This window comes from Thamnophis sirtalis, unplaced genomic scaffold, assembly GCF_051295495.1.
Source record: "Thamnophis sirtalis isolate CommonGarterSnake01/CBP01778 unplaced genomic scaffold, rThaSir2_p1.2 scaffold_2, whole genome shotgun sequence".
NCBI lineage: Eukaryota > Metazoa > Chordata > Lepidosauria > Squamata > Natricidae > Thamnophis > Thamnophis sirtalis.
The window spans coordinates 54,793,634-54,815,290 of record NW_028261382.1 but is presented as its reverse complement, the minus strand read 5'-3'; the positions used below and the strand labels follow the sequence as shown (position 1 = coordinate 54,815,290).

Below are 21,657 nucleotides of genomic sequence, written 5' to 3'. Positions count from 1 at the left end.
TACAATTTCTCCTAAATTTCCTTCCTTGCCCTGCTCTCTTTCCCTTGCAATTTTTGTATGGCCTAATTTGTTCCTTAGACTGGCGTCTTTCTTCAGTTCCTTGGCATTACTACCTATTGTTTTCCACCAATTCCTGCTTTGCAAGCCGTTTCCTACTTCCTTTAGTTACTTTACTCCGAGTCTTAGCTGGCTGCTTAACTCTTTCAACTCTGCAGCTTCGGAAAAAAAGGTGCAAATAATTGGCTCACCTCCCTCTTTAGTGGTTTTTAAAGTGGGGGGGGGGGGAATTACTGAGCCAAGGTGGCGCAGTGGTTAAATGCAGCACTGCAGGCTACTGCTAGATCAGCAGTTCAGCGGTTCAAATCTCACCGGCTCAGGGTTGACTCAGCTTTCCATCCTTCCGAGGTGGGTAAAATGAGGACCCAGATTGTTGGGGGCAATATGCTGACTCTCTGTAAACCGCTTAGAGAGGGCTGAAAGCCCTATGAAGCGGTATATAAGTCTACTGCTATTAAGGTTTGCCTTGAAAAAAAGAAGAGTTTGAAATTGTGCAGAGTCACAAATCTGTCGCTAAACATGTTTCTTAAGTGCGGATTTAAAATAAAATTATTCTGGAAAATACAGTGTTTTCAAATGGCTGTTTCTTTTCTTGTTTCTTTGGTTTTATATTTACATCCTAGAAAAACAGCAAATTCCTGTTCTTGTTTTTGAAAAGCCTTAAGGCTGCAGCTGTAAACAAGTTCCGGGAAAAAGTTTCCAATCTGAAAAACTAAAACTTTGGCTGTTAGGATGGAAAAAATAATAATAATCTAATCTTTGTGCAGCGAAGATGATGGGCCAGGCCAGGATGCAACTTAAATCAACATTAAGCTAGGGGGAAAAAATATTGTTGCTTTTTTCCCCCCCTCCCGGATGTGAAACGGTTTCAGTTTTTATAACCCTATTTGTTGGCCTTATTGAAAAGGAGAAAAAAATATATATTTCTGGCCAATATGGAACAAAAATATAGCTTGCTTAATCGCTCTCATGGCATTGTGATCATCTGCGATAACCAGGTAATTTGCTAATGAGATTTCTTCACTGTCTTGTTTTTTTCCTTAAATTCCTCTTTGTTATTCTTCTCTTTCTTCTTTGGCTTTTCCTCTTTCCTTCCTTCTCACCTGAGACCTGTTTTTTTTGCTTTTGGATGTGAATTTTAACTCACCTGGTGAACTTTTTCTCCCCAAATCTAGCCGGCCAGCGAAACGATGTGGTATTTTAGCTCAGTGGTTTTTTTTTAAACTTAGCCACTTCCAAGATGGGTGGACTCCAACTCCCAGGATTCTCCAGCCAGATATATAATCACAGGAGGGGACCTGGGAGGTCTTCTAGTCCAACCCCAGGTGGTATAAATCCAGGTGAACGTATATCATCCTGCTTCAATGGTCCAATTCCCCAACCAGCCAAGCTGAAGTTGGGTTGTGAACGCAGTGGTAGCTGCACAACCTACACAACTCCGTTTAATGACCGAGTGGCCATTCCCAATTGTGGTTGCTAAGTGAGGACTACCGTACTTGTCTTGGGATTCTAGCATTATTCATTATAGAAAGCGAGACTCTGTGCTCTGCCCTACCTAAGTTAAAAGTTGTTTGATTTTCCAGTTCTTTCTCTGATGGCTACAAATTGTAGGGGGGAAAAAACAAGAGTTTTGTTGTTGTTTTGAAAAGCAGCATGATTAAACAAACTTGAAAGACGCTGGCATTGATGATGTTACCTAGTTGGGTCAGGAAACGTCTGCAAGAAAACCACACAAAAAAAACGTCACAGTTGAACCCTGAGATATAAACATTCTCTTCTATATATTTTTTTATCATCTCTCTTTTTTTTTCTTTTTTAATTTTATTCTTTGGGTCTTTCTGTATTTCTTTTTCAGCTTCCCTAAGTTCTTTTTGCATTCATTCTTTTGTTTTCTGGTTTTTCCTCGCCACAATCGTAAGGCCTCTTGTGTATGCTTTCATAGTATCCCAGAGATTTGGAATCGAGGTGTCTTCTTTTTTAATTTATTCTAAAGGATAAGTTTTAATTCTTTCTCCAGCATTGGAGGGTATTCTGTTTCATTGGCAATATTTGAATTCATCCTCCGTCTTCTTCTTCTTCTTTGACCTTTCCGTCTTAATTTTATTGGATTATGATCTGCCCACTCATTTGCCTGCATTTCAATCTTTTTTTAAAAAAATTTATTTTATCAATTTCATATATACATTCACAATTATATGATCTCATAACTGTTATTAATAATATGTATTTATAACCATTTTTTCCCTACAGTTGACAATATACTTGAAGATTGCTTTCTTACCATCCCATAGATCCATCTTATCTTACAACGGTCCTACTTCTTCTTCCCTCCCTCCCTCTTTCCTTCCCTCGTTTCTTCTCTCCTGCTCTCCTTCCTTCCCTCCTTCCTTCCCCCTTCCCTCCTTCTCTCCTTCCCTCCTTCCTTCCTTCCCTCCTTCCTTCCCTCCTTTCTTCTTTCCTTCCTTCCCTCGTTTCTTCTCTCCTGCTCTCCTTCCTTCCCTCCTTCCTTCCCTCCCTCCTTCCCCCTTCCCTCCTTCTCTCCTTCCCTCCTTCCTTCCTTCCCTCCTTTCTTCTCTCCCTCTCTCCTTCCTTTCCCCCTTCCTTCCCTCCTTCTCTCCTTCCCTCCTTCCTTCCTTCCCTCCTTCCTTCCTTCCTTCCTTCCCTCCTTTCTTCTCTCCTTCTCTCCTTCCTTTCCCCCTTCCTTCCCTCCTTCCTTCCCCCTTCCCTCCTTCTCTCCTTCCCTCCTTCCTTCCTTCCCTCCTTCCTTCCCTCCTTTCTTCTTTCCTTCCTTCCCTCCTTTCTTCTCTCCTGCTCTCCTTCCTTCCCTCCTTCCTTCCCTCCCTCCTTCCCCCTTCCCTCCTTCTCTCCTTCCCTCCTTCCTTCCTTCCCTCCTTCCTTCCTTCCTTCCCTCCTTTCTTCTCTCCTGCTCTCCTTCCTTCCCTCCCTCCTTCCCTCCTTCCCTCCTTCTCTCCTTCCCTCCTTCCTTCCTTCCCTCCTTCCTTCCCTCCTTTCTTCTCTCCTTCTCTCCTTCCTTTCCCCCTTCCTTTCCTCCTTCCTTCCCCCTTCCCTCCTTCTCTCCTTCCCTCCTTCCTTCCTTCCTTCCCTCCTTCCTTCCTTCCTTCCTTCCTTCCCTCCTTTCTTCTCTCCTTCTCTCCTTCCTTTCCCCCTTCCTTCCCTCCTTCCTTCCCCCTTCCCTCCTTCTCTCCTTCCCTCCTTCCTTCCTTCCCTCCTTCCTTCCCTCCTTTCTTCTTTCCTTCCTTCCCTCCTTTCTTCTCTCCTGCTCTCCTTCCTTCCCTCCTTCCTTCCCTCCCTCCTTCCCCCTTCCCTCCTTCTCTCCTTCCCTCCTTCCTTCCTTCCTTCCCTCCTTCCTTCCTTCCCTCGTTTCTTCTCTCCTGCTCTCCTTCCTTCCCTTCCTCCTTCCCCCTTCCCTCCTTCTCTCCTTCCCTCCTTCCTTCCCTCCTTCCTTCCCTCCTTCTCTCCTTCCTTTCCCCCTTCTTTTCCTCCTTCCTTCCCCCCTTCTTTGACCTTTCCATCTTAATTTCATTGGATTATGATCTGCCCACTCATTTGCTTCTATTTCAATTTCGTCTAATTGTTTACATAGACCAGATGAGATCCCAGCCATGTCGATTCTTGATAGGGGCTGATGGGGGTTCGAATAAAAGGTTTATTGCTCTCTTGTTCTGTGCCTTTCTCTCCAAATATCATGTAGTTTATATTCTCTGACATTCTCTTCTATCGAAGCCTGAAATGGGTTTCCAAAAATCTGGCTTAATCCTTTTGTGGTGCCAAGTTTGGAAAGAGCAACAACAACAACAACCAGCATTTGTGGTTGATTTGCCACCAATGAGCTGGATGTTACATGCACCAACTCTTTAAGCCTTTCACATGAATCAGCAAATCCATTTCATTCCGGCCCATTGGATCTGCTCAAACAATATTTTTCTCTCTCTCTCCCCTTTCTCAAAACTCTTGCAAGGGAATAAACAAGTTGTGTGTCAGATAAAAAGGGGCAGGGCGCTTTGTGTCGCGGTTAAGCAAGCTTTGTGTTGTGTGACTGCGGTTGAGTGCAGCTGGGTTATTATTATTTTTTTCATTGCTTAAGAGCCCTGGTTAGTGTCGGTGGGTTTTGGTTTTTTCAAGCTGAAGAAGTCGCCTGAGAAATTTTGCTGGAGTGTGTGTGTGTGTGTGTGTGAGTGAGAGAGAGTGGGGGGGGGGAAGGAGGGGGGGAGGAAGAAAAAGAGAGAAAGAGAAAGAAAGAAAGGAAAAGAGAACAAGAAAGAGAAAGAAAGAAAGAAAGAAAGAGGGAGAGGGAGGGAGGAAGAAGAAAAAGAGAAAGAAAAAAGAAAGAGAAAGAAAGAAAGAAAGGAAGGAAAAGAGAACAAAAAAGAGAAAGAAAGAAAGAAGGAAAGAGGGAGGGAGAGGGGGAGGGAGGGAGAGGGGGAGGGAGGGAGAGGGGGAGGGAGGGAGGGAGGAAGAAGAAAAAGAGAAAGAAAAAAAGAGAAAGAAAGGAAGGAAGGGAGAACAAGAAAAGAGAAAGAAAGAAAGAAAGAAAGAGAACAAGAAAAGAGAAAGAGAGGGAGGGAGGAAGAAGAAAAAGAGAGAAAGGAAAAGGAAAAGAAAAAACAAGAAAAGAGAAAGAAAGAAAGAAAGAAAGAAAGAAAGAAAGAAAGAAAGAGGGAACAAGGAGGGAAGGGAGACAAAGAAAGAAAAAAAGAAAAATAACAAATAAAGAAAGAAAGAGAAAGAAAGAAAGAAAGAAAGGGAAGGAGGAGGGAGAGGGGGAGGGAGGAAGAAGAAAAAGAGAAAGAAAAAAGAAAGAAAGAAAGAAAAAGAAAGAGAACAAGAAAAGAGAAAGAGAGGGAGGGAGGAAGAAGAAAAAGAGAGAAAGGAAAAGAAAAAGAAAAAAACAAGAAAAGAGAAAGAAAGAAAGAAAGAAAGAAAGAAAGAGAGGGAACAAGGAGGGAAGGGAGACAAAGAAAGAAAAAAAGAAAAATAACAAATAAAGAAAGAAAGAGAAAGAAAGAAAGAAAGAAAGAAAGAAAGGGAAGGAGGAGGGAAGGGAGACAAAGAAAGAAAACAGAAAGAAAAAGAAAAGAGAAACAAAGGATGAAGAGAGAAAAAAGAAAGAAAAAGAAAGGAGAAAGAAAAGAAAAAGAGAAAGAAAAGAAAATGAAGATAGGGAAGAAAAAAGAAAGGAAAGGAAGAGAAAGAAAGAAAGAGAAAGAAAGAAAAGAAATGGAATGGTTGAAAATCAGGGTGTTCTCCACTTTTCAGAGAGGAAAATGTAGATTTTAAATCAAGGGTGTTCCAAACTTGAACTTTAAGACTTGTGGATCTCTGCTGGCTGGGGAATTCTGGGAGTTGAAGTCCACAGTTGCCAAAGTTGGACACCCCTAGTTGAAACGCTTCTGGGGGATCTGCTTTGATGCCCCAAAGCCTTTTAAAGATCTTTATTTTTTTTAAAAATATCTTATTTTGGCCAAGGGACTTGTCACATTGGAAAGATAAATATACCTTCCTCTCAATGGACTGAGGACCTGATCAGATCTGTGATTGGTTAGGCTTTGTATGAACAAGTAGAATAAAACATGGGAACTAATTTCTTTTTATTAAAAAGTTTTATTTTTATTTCTCATATATACATTCACAAATATACATTCTCATGAGTACTGTTAATATTTAACATTTATCACAATTCATTTAGAAGTTTAAAAATATAATTGGGGTAGCTTTACTACCATCCTATACACCCATCTTATTTTACAACAACCTTCCTCCGTCTCCTTCCCACTTCCCTTCTTCTACCTTCTTTCCTCCCCTCCTTTCTCTCTTCCCCTCCCTCTCCCCCACTCCTCCTCTCTTCTTCCCCTTCCTACCCTCTCTCCTTACCACCCCTCCCTTACTTCCTCTCCTTTTCCCTTTCTTCTTTCCTTTCTCCTCTCCCCTTCATTTTTCAAAACCGGGGACTCATTTATGCAAAATGCAGGCGCTTCAAATAATGACCAGGGATGTAAATGTTTTAGAAATATAGACCGATATAGAAATAATTTTATTAAAAAAAGAATGCAGGTTGACTTAACGACCAAAAATGAGGCAGGAATGACAGTGGTAAGTCGCGGCCTGGTGCAGGGGGTGAAATGCTACCGGTTCGGACTGGTTCACTCAATCCGGTAATAAAAAAAAATGCTACTGGTTCGGTAACTCGGTAACAGACCCAACGAACCGTTAGCAGACTTCGGAGGATTTCACCCCTGGCCTGGTATCCTAACCACTAGACCAAGCTGTCTTATCTCGGTGTTTCCGGATAGAGGTACAGAAAAACATCCTGGGGGGATGGGGCCTTAATTCGAATTCTGCCTAGTGGTGCCTGGGGGCGATTTTTTCCAATTTGTATCCAAATTTCACGGAACGAGTTCATAAACCTCACTCAGGGCTCTCCTCTTTCCCCAGGTGTAGATTTTTCAGCTTAACCGAGACTCCCGAAGACTACACAATCATGTTGGATGAAGACGGCTTCAAAGGTATGAGCACCCCTTTCGGAGTACAGCAGTGGTGGGTTTCAAAAATTGTTGGAAGCTACTCTGTGGGTGTGGCCTCCTTTGTGGGAGTGGCTTGCTGGCCATGTGTTCTCTCTCTCTCTCTCTCTCTCTCTCTCTCTCTCTCCTTCCTTTTGTCTCTCTGTCCTTTTTTCTTTTTTTCTTTCCTCTCTCTCTCTCACTCTTTTTCTTTCTTTTTCTTTTTTTTCTTTATTTATTTCTTCCTTTCTTTCTCTTGCGGTGGCTCAGTGGCTAACACGCTGAGCTTGTCGATCAGAAAGGTCAGCAGTTCGCCGGTTCGAATCCATAGCACCGCATAACGGAGTGAGCTCCCGTGACTTGTCCCAGCTTCTGCCAACCTAGCAGTTTGAAAGCACGTAAAAAATGCAAGTAGAAAAATATAAACCACCGTTGGTGGGAAGGAAACAGCGTTCCATGCGCCCTCGGCATTGAGTCATGCCGGCCACATGACCCCGGAGACGTCTTCGGGCAGTGCTGGTTCTTCGGCTTTGAAACGGAGATGAGCACCGCCCCCTAGAGTCGGGAACGACTAGCACATATGTGCAAGGGGAACCTTTAACTTTACACATCATCAAACCATGTATAGTTTGACAGTGGTGAGGGAATTAGTTGTTTAGCAGAGCGATGGCATTCGGGGAAAAACTGTCCTTGTGTCTAGTTGTCTTGGTGTGCAATGCTCTATAGCGTCATTTTGAGGGCAGGAGTTGAAACAATTTGTGTCCAGGATGCGAGGGGTCTGTAGATATTTTCACAGCCCTCTTTTTGACTCCTGCAGTGCGCAGGTCCTCAATGGAAGGCAGGTTGGCAGCCCTTGTTTCTTTCTGCCGTTCTGATTCTCCTCCGAAGTCTCCGTCTGTCTTGTTGGGTTGCAGAGCCAAACCAGACAGTGATGGAGCTGCAGATGAGGGACTCAATCCTTCCTCCGTAGAACAGAATCAACCCAACAAGAATGGGATTATTTTGAGGCAGGCCAAGAGGAGCCCTCCAGATGTTGGGATTTCGATTCCTAGAATTCCCCGGTGGCGGAGATGCTGGGCCGACCAAATTGGAGGAAGTTGCAGCCCTGGGGAAAAAAATGGAAATGACCATCGCTCTGCTTCTATTCGGCTCTTTGGTTGGGTGGTTCCCGAAATTCCAAGAAAGGGAACAATCGCTTGGCTGCCCCTCTGTGTCTATTTCCGAGGACGAAGGGGAACAGATGTTTATCTCAGGGTGTTCCACTTGCCCAGTGGAGCACGGGGAGCGGAAAGCAATTCGGCTGGCCAGAGGTCGCTGACCGCTGCAGCTTTTCCATCGCCCGGATGCTGGAGGGGCTCCTTGCTGGCAACAGGTTGGCAAGGCTGAGGGAAGGGGTGAGCTTCCGAGGCTGGGAGGAGAACTTTGTGCTGTTCCCAGGGAACAAGGTTCGCATGTGGGGATAGGGTGAAGGAAACTTCCCCTGGTGCTTCCTGGCAGGGGAGGGGGAGTGGGGGAGAGAATCTGGCTGTCTGGGGAGGGGGGGGGGAAAGAGTTTGAATGAAATCAAATCTTTATTACTGTTGTAGACTGACATAAAGGGAGAAGGGAGGGAAGGGAGGAAGGACGGGGCATAACTGGGATAAGGAAGGAAGGAAAGAAAGAAAGAGTATAACTGGGAGAGGGAGAGAGAGAAGGAAGGAGGGAAGGAAGGGAAGGGCATAACTGGGAGAGGGAGAGAGGGAAGGAAGAAGGAAGGAAGGAAGGAAGGAAGGAAAGAAGGAAGGGGCATAACTAGGATAAGGAAGGAAGGGAAGGAAAGAAGGGAGGCATAATTGGGAGAGGGAGGGGGAGAAGGAAGGAAGGAAGGAAGGAAGGAAGGAAGGAAGGAAGGAAGGAAGGAAGGAAGGAAGGAAAGGGCATAAATAGGATAACTAAGGAAGGAAAGAAAGAAAGAATGTAACTGGGAAAGGGAGGGAGGGAAGGAAGGAGGGAGGGAAGGAGGGAAGGAAGGGAAGGGCATAACTGGGAGAGGGAGAGAGGGAAGGAAGAAGGAAGGAGCATAACTAGGATAAGGAAGGAAGGGAAGGAAAGAAGGGAGGCATAATTGGGAGAGGGAGGGAGAGAAGGAAGGAAGGATGGAAGGAAGAAAAGGAAGGAAGGGGCATAAATAGGATAAGGAAGGAAGGAAAGAAAGAAAGAGTATAACTGGGAGAGGGAGGGAAGGAAGGAAGGAGGGAACGACGGAAAGAAGGCATAATTGGGAGAGGGAGAGAGGGAAGGAAGAAGGAAGGAAGGAAGTGGCATAACTTAGGATAAGGAAGGAAGGGAAGGAAAGAAGGGAGGCATAGGTGGGAGAGGGAGGGAGAGAAGGAAGGAAGGAAGGAAGGAAGGAAGGAAAGGGCATAACTGGGATAGGGAAGGAAGGAAAGGAAAGAAGGAGGGAAGGAGGGGAAAAAGAAGGCAGAAGAGACGGGGATAAGGTAAAATAGGGAAGGAAGGGGAGAGGGAAGGAAGGAAGGATAGGAGGGAGAAAGGGAAGGTAGGAAGGGATGAGAAAAAAAAGAAGGGATGAGCTGAAGAGGACAAAAGAAGAGTAGAAAGGTAGCACCTATATTATTTAAACTGTATCAATGACGCTGTTTTTACTGTTTGGAAATTCCTTCAAGGGGATTGCTTCCCTGGAGAGAAAGGGAGGAAAGAAAAAGCAGAAAGTGGAAGAATAATGATATTTTGGTGGTAGGTTATTTTGAATGGCTCCAGTAAATGCAACCTCCTAACCTTTGCGTGGTATTTATTTAGAAGGTATCCTTGTCCTTTTGGGTGGGTGGGTGGGTGGGGGATTCTGGGTGGTATATCTAAGATTTGGCTAAGACATCTCCCTTCTGAGATGTGGTGTCCTTCTTGGTGGTGGTGGTGGGGAATTGTGATTGGGGGGAAAAGAGGGCAAAATTTTGTTTTCTCCTGCCCCCCCCCCTGCAAATTCCTTCTCAATGGAAACCTTTGACACCCCACCCCACCCCCCGAGGACCATTAACAAGCTCCCAGCTCTAATGAAAAGATCCAGTCATCCGAAAAAGCAAAATATTTTAATTTTTAACCCAATTTAAAGGAGTTTCCGGTCGTCTCCATGTCAGCTGGTAGCTTTTTCTTTTCCAAATGTTGCTGTGAAGATTCCAAAAGAGGCCCAGATTAATTTACGAGCCTCGAGACAAAGTTCAAAAGAAATCCAGCCATTTATTGGAAGCAACATTTTTGGCATTAATCTGATTGTGTCTGAACTTTAACCCTGTGTCCCTCCCCCCCTCCCCTCAGTCTGGATTATAAATCACATCTCCTTATTTAACTCCTTTCCCCAATGCCTTAAATTAGTGGGGTCTCCAAACATGGCCACTTTTAAGACTTGTGGACTTCAACTCCCAGAATTCCCCAGCCGGCCACAGCAACAGGAAGTCTAAAGCAGGGGTCTCCGTGGCAACTTTAAGATTTGTGGACTTCAACTCCCAGAATTCCTCAGCCGGCCACAGCAACAGGAAGTCTAAAGCAGGGGTCTCCGTGGCAACTTTAAGATTTGTGGACTTCAACTCCCAGAATTCCTCAGCTGGCCACAACAACAAGAAGTCTAAAGCAGGGGTCTCGGTGGCAACTTTAAGATTTGTGGACTTCAACTCCCAGAATTCCTCAGCCAGCCACAGCAACAGGAAGTCTAAAGCAGGGGTCTCCGGGGCAACTTTAAGATTTGTGGACTTCAACTCCCAGAATTCCTCAGCCGGCCACAGCAACAGGAAGTCTAAAGCAGGGATCTCCAACCTTGGCAACTTTAAGACTCGTGGACTTCAACTCCCAGAATTCCTCAGCCGGTCACAGCAACAGGAAGTCTAAAGCAGGGATCTCCAACCTTGGCAACTTTAAGACTTGTGGACTTCAACTCCCAGAATTCCAGCTGGCTGAGGAATTCTGGGAGTTGAAGTCCACAAGTCTTAAAGTCGCCAAGGTTGGAGACCCCCCAGAATAGAAGACCTCCAAGGTCCCTTCCGACTCTATGGTTCTTTTTCATGCCTATGATTCTGTCTTCTGTGTAGCCTTCTCCGTGACGTTTCCTCACATTTCTTCCAGAACTTCACGCCTCTGAGTACCTACAAGTGGTCGATTCCACCTGGCTGGTGCTTAACGTCTCATCTAACGGCAGCGCCTCCCTCAGCCAGCCTATAGGAGTCACCAAGATTGCCAAATCCGTCATCGCACCCCTGGCCGAACATAACGTCTCCGTCTTAATGCTGTCCACCTATCAGACTGATTTTATTTTGGTGAGCATTGGGGGGCAGCCGGTTCCAGAGCTGGGAAGGGGGGGTGGTTTCAAAAATAAATGGGTGGTGGTGGTGTGGCTGACACTGAGAGGGAGAAGCTAGCCAACCAGCATTAAGTCAGGATTTCGGAATAACAGAGTTGGGTGGGACCTTGGAGGTCTTTTAGTCCAACCCAAGAGTGGGATTCAGCCGGTTCAGGCGAACTGGATGCTAATTTTTCATCCGGTTCGTCAAACTGGTACTTGCAACCACCGGCTGGCCATGCCCACCCCTCCCCTCCCCTCCCAGGAGTCTCCACGCAGCCCGTTAATCATGCCAGGTTCTGGAGCCCAGGGGAGGCTGTTTTCACCCTCCCGGAGGCTCGAAAAAAACTTCCGGAACCTGGGGAGGGTGAAAACGTTCCCCCCACCGTGAGGAGGTGGAGTACGCCACGCCCTCCCATGGCCACGCCCACCCAGCAAACCGGGCAGAGAAACGGTTGCTAAAATTTTCCCTTTTTTAAAAAAAACAAACAACTTTTTAATTTTGTTTATGCAAACTTCACATCTTTGCAACACACGACCCTCCTTTTACATATCTGTTGTGATTCTTTTTATCTGTACATACAGGTCTTGTATAGCTATAACTTTCTACATATGTGTGCATTTGTATTATTTCCTACATCTGTTTTCTTCATTCTATATATAACATTCGATATATTCCATGTATAACAACCTTTATTACATTTGAATTGTTTTGCAAATACAAAAGAGATCGTAGCAAATAAATAATAGGAAACGGTTGTTAACATTTTCCCATCCCACTCCCTGGTCCAACCCCCTGCTGAAGCGGGAGAAATGGAAGCCGCGATGATGCTTGTTAGGTAAGCTCCCCGTTGGGAGAGCGAGTGCGTTCAGCGAAGCGGTGTGAGAGTTGTGTTGGAGAACACACAAACCAGCATCCAGAGACACTGCAGTTTAAATAGGCTTTTACTTTCGTGGAAAATAGAGGTATCAGAGTCCATCAAACAGTCCAAGTCATACACGGATAAGACAGTCAGTCATCAACGTCTTTCAGTTAAGGGATAATCCAAATAACATAGTCCAGTATCCATATAATCAGTCCGGTACACAAAGTTTGCTAACAGTTGCAAAACTTACAATAGCTGACGGCACTTTCTAACAGCCAGCTTCCAAAAACACTCAGATCAGATCAGCAGAGAGAGAGAGAGAGCTAACAGTCATTCTGGCTCCCTCTTGTGGCCGATTGAGGAAAACAGCGTCCAATCACATTTTACAGTATGCTTTAAAGAAACAGGCACAACATTGTTACATGATTTATATAGTGCCAACCCAACCGTTAGATTATATTCCTCACAATGCTGCAATTTTGGGTGATCTTTGGTCTGCCTTCCAGGTACGGGAGAAGGACCTGCCTGTGGTGATCCACACCTTGGCCGACGAATTTGAGATTTACAAGGAGGTGAATGGAGAACCGGCCCCTGCAAACTGTGAAGATATAAGCAACGGGTTCCATAAATCCAAGCAAGGTGGGGTTTTCTATTGCTGAATCGGAATCATTCCCGTTACTTGAGTACTTCCAATATTTGAAGTATTGGGAAGTACTGAGAAGAAGGGGTCAACTTATTTTCCAACGCACCAGAGGGAAGGACGAGAAGTAACAGGTGGAAGATCATCCAAGAGAGAAGCAGCTTAGAGCTAAGGAGGGATTTCCTGACAGTGAGGACAATTAATTAAAAGCAAGAGAACGGGTTTCTATAAAATATGGAATAGGATTTATAAGTGGCGAGAAATCAGGAGCCAAAACAGGAAATAGAAGTTTTGCGTTTTTGTTTTTTTAAAAAAACTAGCACTGAGTAAAAATTAATCAAAATCATTAACGACTATCAAACTTAGAAGTATTGACCACAATGTAAATACAATGGTGGTAGGAACAATTAATGTCATTACAATCGTTAGTACAACAGTTATTACATTATTACGGAGGTTAAAACGGATAGGAAGGCAATGGAGAATGGAGAACTATGAAGGTTAAACACGTACGGCGATTCAGAAGGCTGTATCACTATTTTGAATATTGTTATCTTTGTTTTTCCTTTTTTTTGCTGTTGTGGTTTTTTCCCCTGTTTTTAAAGGTAAAAATGTTTAATAAAAACTTAAAAAAAAGAGAACAATTAATCAGTGGAATGGCTTACCTTTAGAGCAATTGTGGGTGCTTCATCACTGGAGTCGAGGGTGTTTCTTTCTAAGGGATCAGACTGAGAGAGGACTGACAGTGTCTGTCTCTCTCTCTCTCTCCCTCTCCCTCTCTCTCCATCTCTCTCTCCCTCTCTCTCTCCCTCTCTCCCTCCCTCTCTCTCCCTCCCTCTCTCCCTCTCTCTCTCCCTCTCTCTCTCTCCCTCCTTCTCTCCCTCCCTCCCCCTCTCCCCCTTCCCTCCCCCTCCCCCTCTCCCCCCTCTCTCTCCCCCCTCTCTCTCCCCTCTCTCTCTCTCCCCCCTCTCTCTCCCTCCCTCCCTCTCTCTCCCTCTCTCCCTCCCTCCCCCCTCTCTCTCCCTCCCCTCTCCCTCTCTTCCCCTCTCCCTCTCTCCCTCCCTCTCTCTCCCTCCCTCTCTCCCCTCTCTCTCCCTCCCTCTCTCTCTCCCTCCCTCCCTCCCTCTCTCTCTCTCTCTCTCTGCTTCCCAGAGTTCAACGCCACGGTCCATCCCATTCAGACTCCTCAGAACAGATTCTGCATACTCAGCATCGCCCCCGAAACTTTGCCCGCCATTGCTACAAAACTCATCGATGTCCTCTTCTACTCCTCCAGGTTGGTGATTGATGTGCGCTGGTTGTGTGTGTGTGTGTAGGGAAAAAGAAGGTTGCTAAGAAAAAGGGAAGATCTACCAGGAGTAGCTCTTAGCCAGGGTGTATAGGTAGTCCTCGGACTTATGACAGTCAAGCCTAAAATTTCCCTTGCTAAGTGAGACTGTTCTTGAGCGAGTTTTGTTTCATTTTACGGCCTTTCTTGCCAGAATCGTTAAGTGAATCACTGCACTGTTAAGTTAGTAAAAAAAGGGTTGTGAAGGGAATCCGGCTTCTTTGTTATTTTGCTTATCGGAAGGTCGCGAAAGCTGACCCCAGGACATTGCAACCGTCATAAATATGAGTTAAGTTGCCAAGCATCTGGATTTTTAATCACGGGGATACTGCAACGGTTTGTAAGTTTGAAAAACAATCATAACTCATTTTTTTCCAGTGCCGTTGTAACTTTGAATGGTCACTAAATGAAATGGTTGTAAGTCAAGGACTGCCCATATGATTACTACCTCTAATATGAGACTCTAGTCCAGTGGTCACCAATGGGTGGTCCGTGAGAAAATATTGGTGGTCTGCAGAAAAATTATTTGCATTTTTGATATTGCACTAAATCAGGGGTCCTCAAACTGCGGCTCCTGGGAGGGATACGTGCAATGAACGCTTGTGTTGCTGCAGGGAGTCTCCCCCTTCGGGGTCTTTTTGTGGGGGCCAGAAATTCCCACTTGGGGTCTGCTTCTGCCTCCTGGTGGGGGGCTTTGGGCGAAGGCTGGAGGGAAGAGCCGCTGGTGGCGAAGAGCCGGAGGGCCTCGTTCCAGTGGGACTGCATCCTGGCCTGGAACTGGCTGACCATCTCAGCCCACTGAGCCTCCAGGCGCCAGCACCTGGCCTTGCCCTCCCGCAGGTCTTCCCTCTGCTTGGAAAGCCTATGCTCCTAGTCCTCAGTGAGGTGCTTCTGCTGAGCCTCCTTCTTGGCCAGATCCAATTTGAACTGAGCTGTTTTGCCAACTCTTTCTCCTGTGGGCTGCTTAGCTCCAGCAACTGCTTCCTGTTGGGGCCCTAAGGAGCCCGGGCGGGCAGGCGAGGAGTGGCTGGGAGGGGAGGGGCGAATAGAGGCTGGCGAGGCGCCCCTCGATGTGAGTGACAGCGAGTTGGCCACACCCAGCCAGTCACATGACCACCTAGCCACGCCCACCCAGCCGGTCATTAGGCAGATCATATTAGTGGTCCGCGGGATTTAAAATTATGAATCTAGTGGTCCCTGAGGTCCGAAAGATTGTTGACCCCCTGCTCTAATTGTCAGAGCCAAATTGGCAATAGATAAGGCTCAATGGAATTCACAGGGCTGCGCTGGGCTCTTTTGTGACAATGCAACGATTCTAAACTGAGAGCACCTTTTACGCCGCCTTCCAGCTCGGCCTCTTCTTCTGCTACAGAACGTTCCTAATCTTCTTTTTTCTGCTGTGATCAGATTGTCCGGTCTAAGCCCCAATTTGGGAGGACCATTCGTCCCTGCTTTTACAGCAGTAGAAAAGTCCTATTGAAGCAGTTTTCATTTCCACCACCCCCCGTGTCCGAAAGAGGGGACCATTTACGGCCCAACATTTGACGTTGGCATTTCTTTCTTTGGCCTTTTCAGCCCGCCAAAAGATGGAGCCGCTAGCAACCAGGAGTCCATTACTTTCTTCGCCTTCTCACTGATCGAGGGCTACATCTCCATCGTCATGGATGCAGAGACCAAGAAAAAGTGAGTGCCACAACGAAGGGGAGTTTTGTGCTTCCCGTGGCTTGGAGGATTGCAATCCTCTGAGTAGGAGTAATTACACCAGGAGCAACCTTCACCAACGCCTGCAGTGAGGCTCCATAGGTTTGTTGAAAGGTGGATTCTCATTTGACTTGTTCAGAGGTGTATGGAAATCAGGGATGGGTTCCTGCCAGTTCTAACCTCTTCTATAGAAGAGGTTCCACAAATCTACAGTGGCGTTTAGAACCGGTTCCAGCTCCCCCAAGATGAAGAGCGAGAGGAGGAATTCTGGGAGTTGAAGTCCACAAGTCTTAAAGCTGTCAACTTTGAACACCCCTGGGGTTTTTTTTCTAAAGGGTTAGGGACGCAAGGGTCTTGTAACTTGACAGCTTTAAGACTTGCGTGCTTCAAATGCCAGAGTTCCTGAGCCAACATGACCTGAGGAGGAATTCTGGGAGTTGAAGTCCACAAATCTTAAAGCTGTCAAGTTTGAACACCCCTGGTTTTTTTTCCCCAAAAGGGTTAGGGGTGCAAGGGTCTTGTAACTTGACAGCTTTAAGACTTGCACACTTCAATGCCAGAGTTCCTGAGCCAACATGACTGGAGGAGGAATTCTGGGAGTTGAAGTCTACAAGTCTTAAAGCTGTCAACTTTGAACACCCCTGGAGTTTTTTTTTTCTAAAGGGTTAGGGGTGCAAGGGTCTTGTAACTTGACAGCTTTAAGACTTGCGTGCTTCAAATGCCAGAGTTTCTGAGCCAACATTTTGGTTGCTAAGCAAGAGCGTTGTTAAGTGAGTTTCACCACATTTTACAAGTTGGCCATGCCCACATAGGTGGCAAGCCACTCCCACCTGGTCACATAGCCGGCAAGCCACTCCCACAAAGCGGGCCACGCCTAAAGAAGGAGTTCTAAAAAAATTTGAAACCCACCACTGATGGAAATGATCTCGAAAGAGGAATGCAGGACTAAGGGTGGAATGAGAGCAGGGTTGCCGTATTTGAGGGGTGCCACAAGGAAAAGGGGGAGGTGGGTCAACCTATTCTCCAAAGCCCCAGAAGGCAGAAGGAGAAACAAAGGGTGGAAACTAATCAAGGAGAGAAGCAACTTAGAACTAAGGAGGAAGTCCTGAAGAGTGAGAAGAATCAATCAGTGGAACGACTTGCCTCCAGAAGTTGTGGGTGCTTCATCACTGGAGGTTTTCAAGAAGAGACTGGACAGCCATTTCTCCAGGAAATAAGAGGTTCTCCAGCTTGGGGAGGGATTGAACTAGAAGACCAAGTTCCCTTCCAACTCTGTTATTCCGTGTTATTCTTGCAATAGTGAAGTTTTCTCAGCTTAGCCATGGGAAGTAGGAAAGGGTGAGAAAGAAACTCAAGATCGCCCCAACTTGATTCTCTTCTGCGTAAGAGCGGGGAAAGAAGAATTCTCCTGGACTTTCAAAATTCTGTTTTTAAACGCCCGTTACAATAAGTAAGGATTTCCAGTCATCCTTGTCAAGGATGATGCCTGACCCTCCAATGGATAACGTTGTGGAGAAGGATGTCAACTTGTAAAGCATTGCCACGACTATTATCAAGTTGACATGGACGGGAAAGAGGATTGCATGCACACCTTCGGCCAGAGTCGGGTCTCATATTTCTACAACCTCGTTGGTGGATATGATTTATGACACAGACTAAGGGAGGGGAGAGATAGGAGTTAAGTGCAAAGACCATTAACCGGAAATCAGTTTTGGCTCCGCAGAAGAACATGCCAAAATGTTGATCCTAATAAATGACTGGATTTCTTTTGAACTTTGTCTCGAGGCTCGTGAATTAATTAGGTCATCTTTTGGGAAACTTCACAAAGACATCAAGATTTTCCTCTCCTTTTCCCAGGTTCCCCAGCGACCTGTTGTTGACCAGTTCCTCAGGAGAACTCTGGAGGATGGTAAGAATTGGTGGACAGCCGCTGGGCTTTGGTGAGTTGCGTTATATTTTCTTTCCCATCAGTGATGATGGTGTTGTGTAGATAATAGAGTCTCTTGGTGTTGTGGCCCACCAGCAGAGCTGGCAGAGGATTCGGACAGTGAGGAGGGTTGGGGAGGAACCTGGGCCAGTCTTGGAGTCTGGGGAAGGCTCGGATGAGGGATCTGCATCGGAGGCAGAGAGGGGCCTTCAGCTGCCTTCAGAGTCAGACATGAGTGAGGCGGAGGAACAGCTGGAGCCTGTTCCCAGTGTGTGCATGCGCAGAGTGGCCAGCTGAAGGGAACAGCTGTTGGCTGCCAGTGGGCCACAACCCCTGAGAAGGTTGGCCCAGCGTTAAGCTGATGCCTCTCCCTGTTCCTCCTCTCTTCTCCAGATGAATGTGGGATCGTGGCCCAGATTGCTGAACCGCTGGCCAGTGCAGACATCTCTGCCTATTACATCAGCACCTTCAACTTCGACCACGCCCTGGTAAGCCACGGAGGGCTTGAGGACATCCTGAGGTTCAAGCATTCATTGTTTTGAGGGTTCCTGATTTTTTATTGACATTATTTCACCTTTATTGTTGTTTATAAACACCTCGAGGTGGTGAACGTACCGATTACTCCGCCTTCCTCCTCCTATTCTCCCCACCACAATTACCCCGGGAAGTGGGTTGAGGGACTGGCTCACTCAATTGGCTTTCATGGCTAAGGCGTTGGGACTAGAACTCTCCGTCGCCTGGTTTCTAGCCCAGTGTCTTAACCATTAGACCAAACTTTGATCGTTTTGAGTTGTTTCGAGGTGTAAGATGTGACTCTGAGTGTAAATTAAAATGCCCTTTCCTTCTCTTCTCTTCCCTTCCTTTCTCTTCCTTTCTTTTCCTTCTCTTTCCTTCTCTTCTCTTCCCTTCCTTCCCTTTCCTTTCTTTTTCTTTTCTTTCCCTTCCATTCCTTTCTTTTCCTTTCTTTTTCTTCTCTTTCCTCCTCTTCTCTTCCTTTCTTTTCCTTTCCTTTTCTTTTCCTTCCTTCCTTTCCTTTCCTTTATCTTCCTTTCTTTTCCTTCTCTTTCCTCCTCTTCTCTTCCTTTCTTTTCCTTTCCTTTTCTTTCCTTTTATTTCCTTTCCCTTCCTTTCCCTTCCTTTCCCTTCCTTTCTTTTCCTTTTCCTTCCTTTCCTTTCCTTTCTTTTCCTTTCCTTTCCTTTCCTTTTATTTTCTTTTCTTTCCCTTCCTTTCCCTTCCTTTCCCTTCCTTTCTTTTCCTTTTCCTTCCTTTCCTTTCCTTTCTTTTCCTTTCCTTCTTTTTCCTTCTCTTCCCTTCCTTTCCTTTCCTTTCCTTTATCTTCCTTTCTTTTCCTTCTCTTTCCTCTTCTCTTCCTTTCTTTTCCTTTCCTTTCCTTTCCTTTTATTTTCTTTCCTTTCCCTTCCTTTCTTTTCCTTTCCTTTTCCTTCCTTTCCTTTCCTTTCTTTTCCTTCTCTTTCCTTCTCTTCTCTCCCCTTCCTTTCCTTTCTTTTCCTTTTCTTTTCCTTCCTTTCCTTTCCCTTCCTTTCTTTTCCTTTTCTTTTCCTTCCTTTCCTTTCCCTTCCTTTCTTTTCCTTCTCTTCCTTCCTTTCCTTCTCTTCCTTCCTTTCCTTCTTTCTTTTCGTTTCCTCTTCCCTTCCTTCCCTTCCTTTCCCTTCCCCCAGTCAGAATAATATAGCAGCCAATTTAATAAGACAAAAATCTTATTTTTAACAGCAATAATTAAACTGGTTACATATCTGAAGACGATCGCTCCAAAATAACTTGGGCCTTCCCCCTTATAGTTGGTATTTCCTGAACGGTGTCAATGCAACCAGCTTTTTTCCTTCCCCCCGTTCTGTTCCCTCCAGGTTCCAGAAGATGGCATTGACGAGGTCATTGAAGTGCTCCAGAAACGCCAGGAGGCTGGGAGATAACCCCCTGGGCTCCCTTGGTCTCCGGCGTGAGTTTCAGAAGCCAAACTGATGGATCTGGTCCAGCCCTTACTCCCCACGGATGTTCCTGGAGAGAGAGAGGGAGGGAGAGAGAGAGAGAGCATGGCAGCCCAGCTTCTCTGCAAGCCAAATTATCTTTCTGGGGACTCGTATTAGCATGGAGGACACTCCTAAGGTTCTCACCTGAGGATACCTTCCATTTCTCCCAGGGGAGAAACAGGTGCCTTATTGTTTGATTGACCCAACAGGGATGGGATTCTCTAGATTTCAGTGTTAACTTCCTTCTTCTGGTTCCCTTAGCTGTCTTGGTGGTCCTTGATTATCTGCTTTTCTCTAGAGACCCTCAGACTAATTCCCATACACGATGGACCTGCTCCTTGGTCGAGAGGGAGAGGTATCTTCTCATCCTCTAATTTTGCACATATTCTGAGATTTCTAAAAGCATCCTTGGGGGCAGGATTAGAATTTGCACACCATGCCCTACAAGGAAAAGACGATGTCCTCCAGAAACAATGTTCTCCAGATGATTGCTTGAGGGCCCTCAGGAGATGATACACCCCAATGTATCTGGAGGACCAAACCGGCCCTGCTCCCTTTTTTTTCCAGTGCACGATGTTAAGAGTAGGAAACACTGGGCTTTAATTTTGTTTTTGAATTTAAACATTCCTGGAAGAGTGACCAAAAAGGAGGAGAGAAGAGAGAGAACTTGGGATGTCCTCGATGTCCTTAGTTCTGTGGCTGCTAAAAGGAGAGAAATAAGCTTATTTTCGGTGCTCCTGCAACTTCCCTTCCTTCCTTCTGGTCCCATGGGGTCCGGTGAGCAGTATTATGACCGACACGAATCTGAAACATTAGCTGTCCAATATTTTTTTGGTGGGTGGGAGGGACAGGTTGGGGTTGGGAGAAAAACGTGGGTCGAAAAAGCTCCCTGCTTTTTGGAAGCCTTGATGCCTTCAAAGTGCCTTTTTCTTCTTAAGCTTTCTTGAATGACAAAACGATCGTGTAAGCTACCGTCTTCACCTGGTACGAAAATCATAACCGCCTGGGAAATGAAGAACTCACAAAGTGTGTCTTTTTTGTACGGAGCGTGGGATGGAAGTAGAGAAAGTCCCATCAGGGTGTTGGGTGACACGCAGGCTGTCCTTTTCCTTTCCACCCCTTGGAAACCTCCTGTGAGGTCTCCCCTTGGAGACCCGCGAGAAGGTTGAGTTTAGATGCCTTATCGCCTCACACGCCTCCCGCTCGGAAGAGAAGGATTGTCGTCGTGTCGCCACCCTAGTGTTTCTGCTTCCCCCTGGTTTTTCTTAGCCAATCAGATTGCTACGAAAGGGGGGGGAGGTTGACCCACTCCATTGGCCAACCCAAGCCCTTTTGATTGTAATCTTGAGTGGAGAAGGTTGGTGTTGACTTCTCAAATGTATCGGTAGAAGGTGACTTCTCACCCCCCCACAGGCTGATGGGCCTCCACCTCTACCTCTCTGGACTTCCCCAGACTTTCTAGATGTTCTAGGAAGTTTCTAGAGCTTTCTGCACGAGTTGAGAGTCATAATCCAACGTGGGCCATCAACCATCTTCTCTTTCATGGAAGAGAAGGAACCGGGGACCAGAGAAACTGGCCCGAAGCGACTCTGGTTTTGATTTTGTTCGTTGGTGCTAAGATAGACTAAGACGTTGTGTTCCTTCTCTACAATGGAAGCCTCTCCTTAGCTGTGGCTAGGATTCAGATTTCTTTATAAAGTTCTGTATAATTTCTCTTTTTTTTGGCCATGGTTTTAAATTTTTGCCCATAAAGGTCATTTTTTTTTAAAAAAAATGTTCAAACCATCTAATAAAGCAATGTATCTCTCATCTGTGGTCCAAAATCTTGGCTTGATGATACATTGGGTAGCCTCCCGTTTTTGGGGTGGTGAATTAAGCTGGCCTGGGTGTGTTTTAAAAGATGGACATGGGGATAAAAGCTGTATTTAAGATAGATAGAGGTGCAAAGAGGCACCAAAGCACCCTCCCCAAATTATATGTATGTGTGTGTTTGTGTATGTATGTGTATGTATATACATACATACATACATACAGTACATACATACATACATACATACATACATACATACATACATACATTCACCAGCAGAGGGAGCTAGAGACCCATTTTGTATTGAGAAATTTGTGTTCTCATCACATAAGTAAAATTTCTAGTTTCTCTTTTGTTCACTCCTAAAAATGGGGTGGTTGGTTCGATTTTTCCACATATCAAAAGTCTTTAATTTTGGGAATTTGGGGCATGGGGAAATGCTGAAAACAATCCAATTTAGGCTGAGGCTTGTTTTCGTCCCAGGGGATGAATGGG

The 21,657-nt window shown here is 45.7% G+C and overlaps 1 protein-coding gene across 1 annotated transcript in view; it reads left to right on the top strand.

Annotated features, from left to right (window-relative positions):
• Positions 1-19,465, top strand: part of CASTOR1 (cytosolic arginine sensor for mTORC1 subunit 1) — a 23,856-nt gene extending 4,391 nt beyond the window's left edge. Inside the window, exons 2-9 of the mRNA XM_087705634.1 lie at positions 6,511-6,581; positions 10,689-10,879; positions 12,275-12,407; positions 13,561-13,684; positions 15,311-15,418; positions 17,294-17,376; positions 17,757-17,851; positions 19,230-19,465. Coding sequence (XP_087561760.1) covers positions 6,511-6,581; positions 10,689-10,879; positions 12,275-12,407; positions 13,561-13,684; positions 15,311-15,418; positions 17,294-17,376; positions 17,757-17,851; positions 19,230-19,295 — 871 coding nt within the window. The 3' untranslated portion in view covers positions 19,296-19,465. The remainder of the gene's footprint in view (positions 1-6,510; positions 6,582-10,688; positions 10,880-12,274; positions 12,408-13,560; positions 13,685-15,310; positions 15,419-17,293; positions 17,377-17,756; positions 17,852-19,229) is intronic.
• Positions 19,466-21,657: the final 2,192 nt, after the last annotated feature.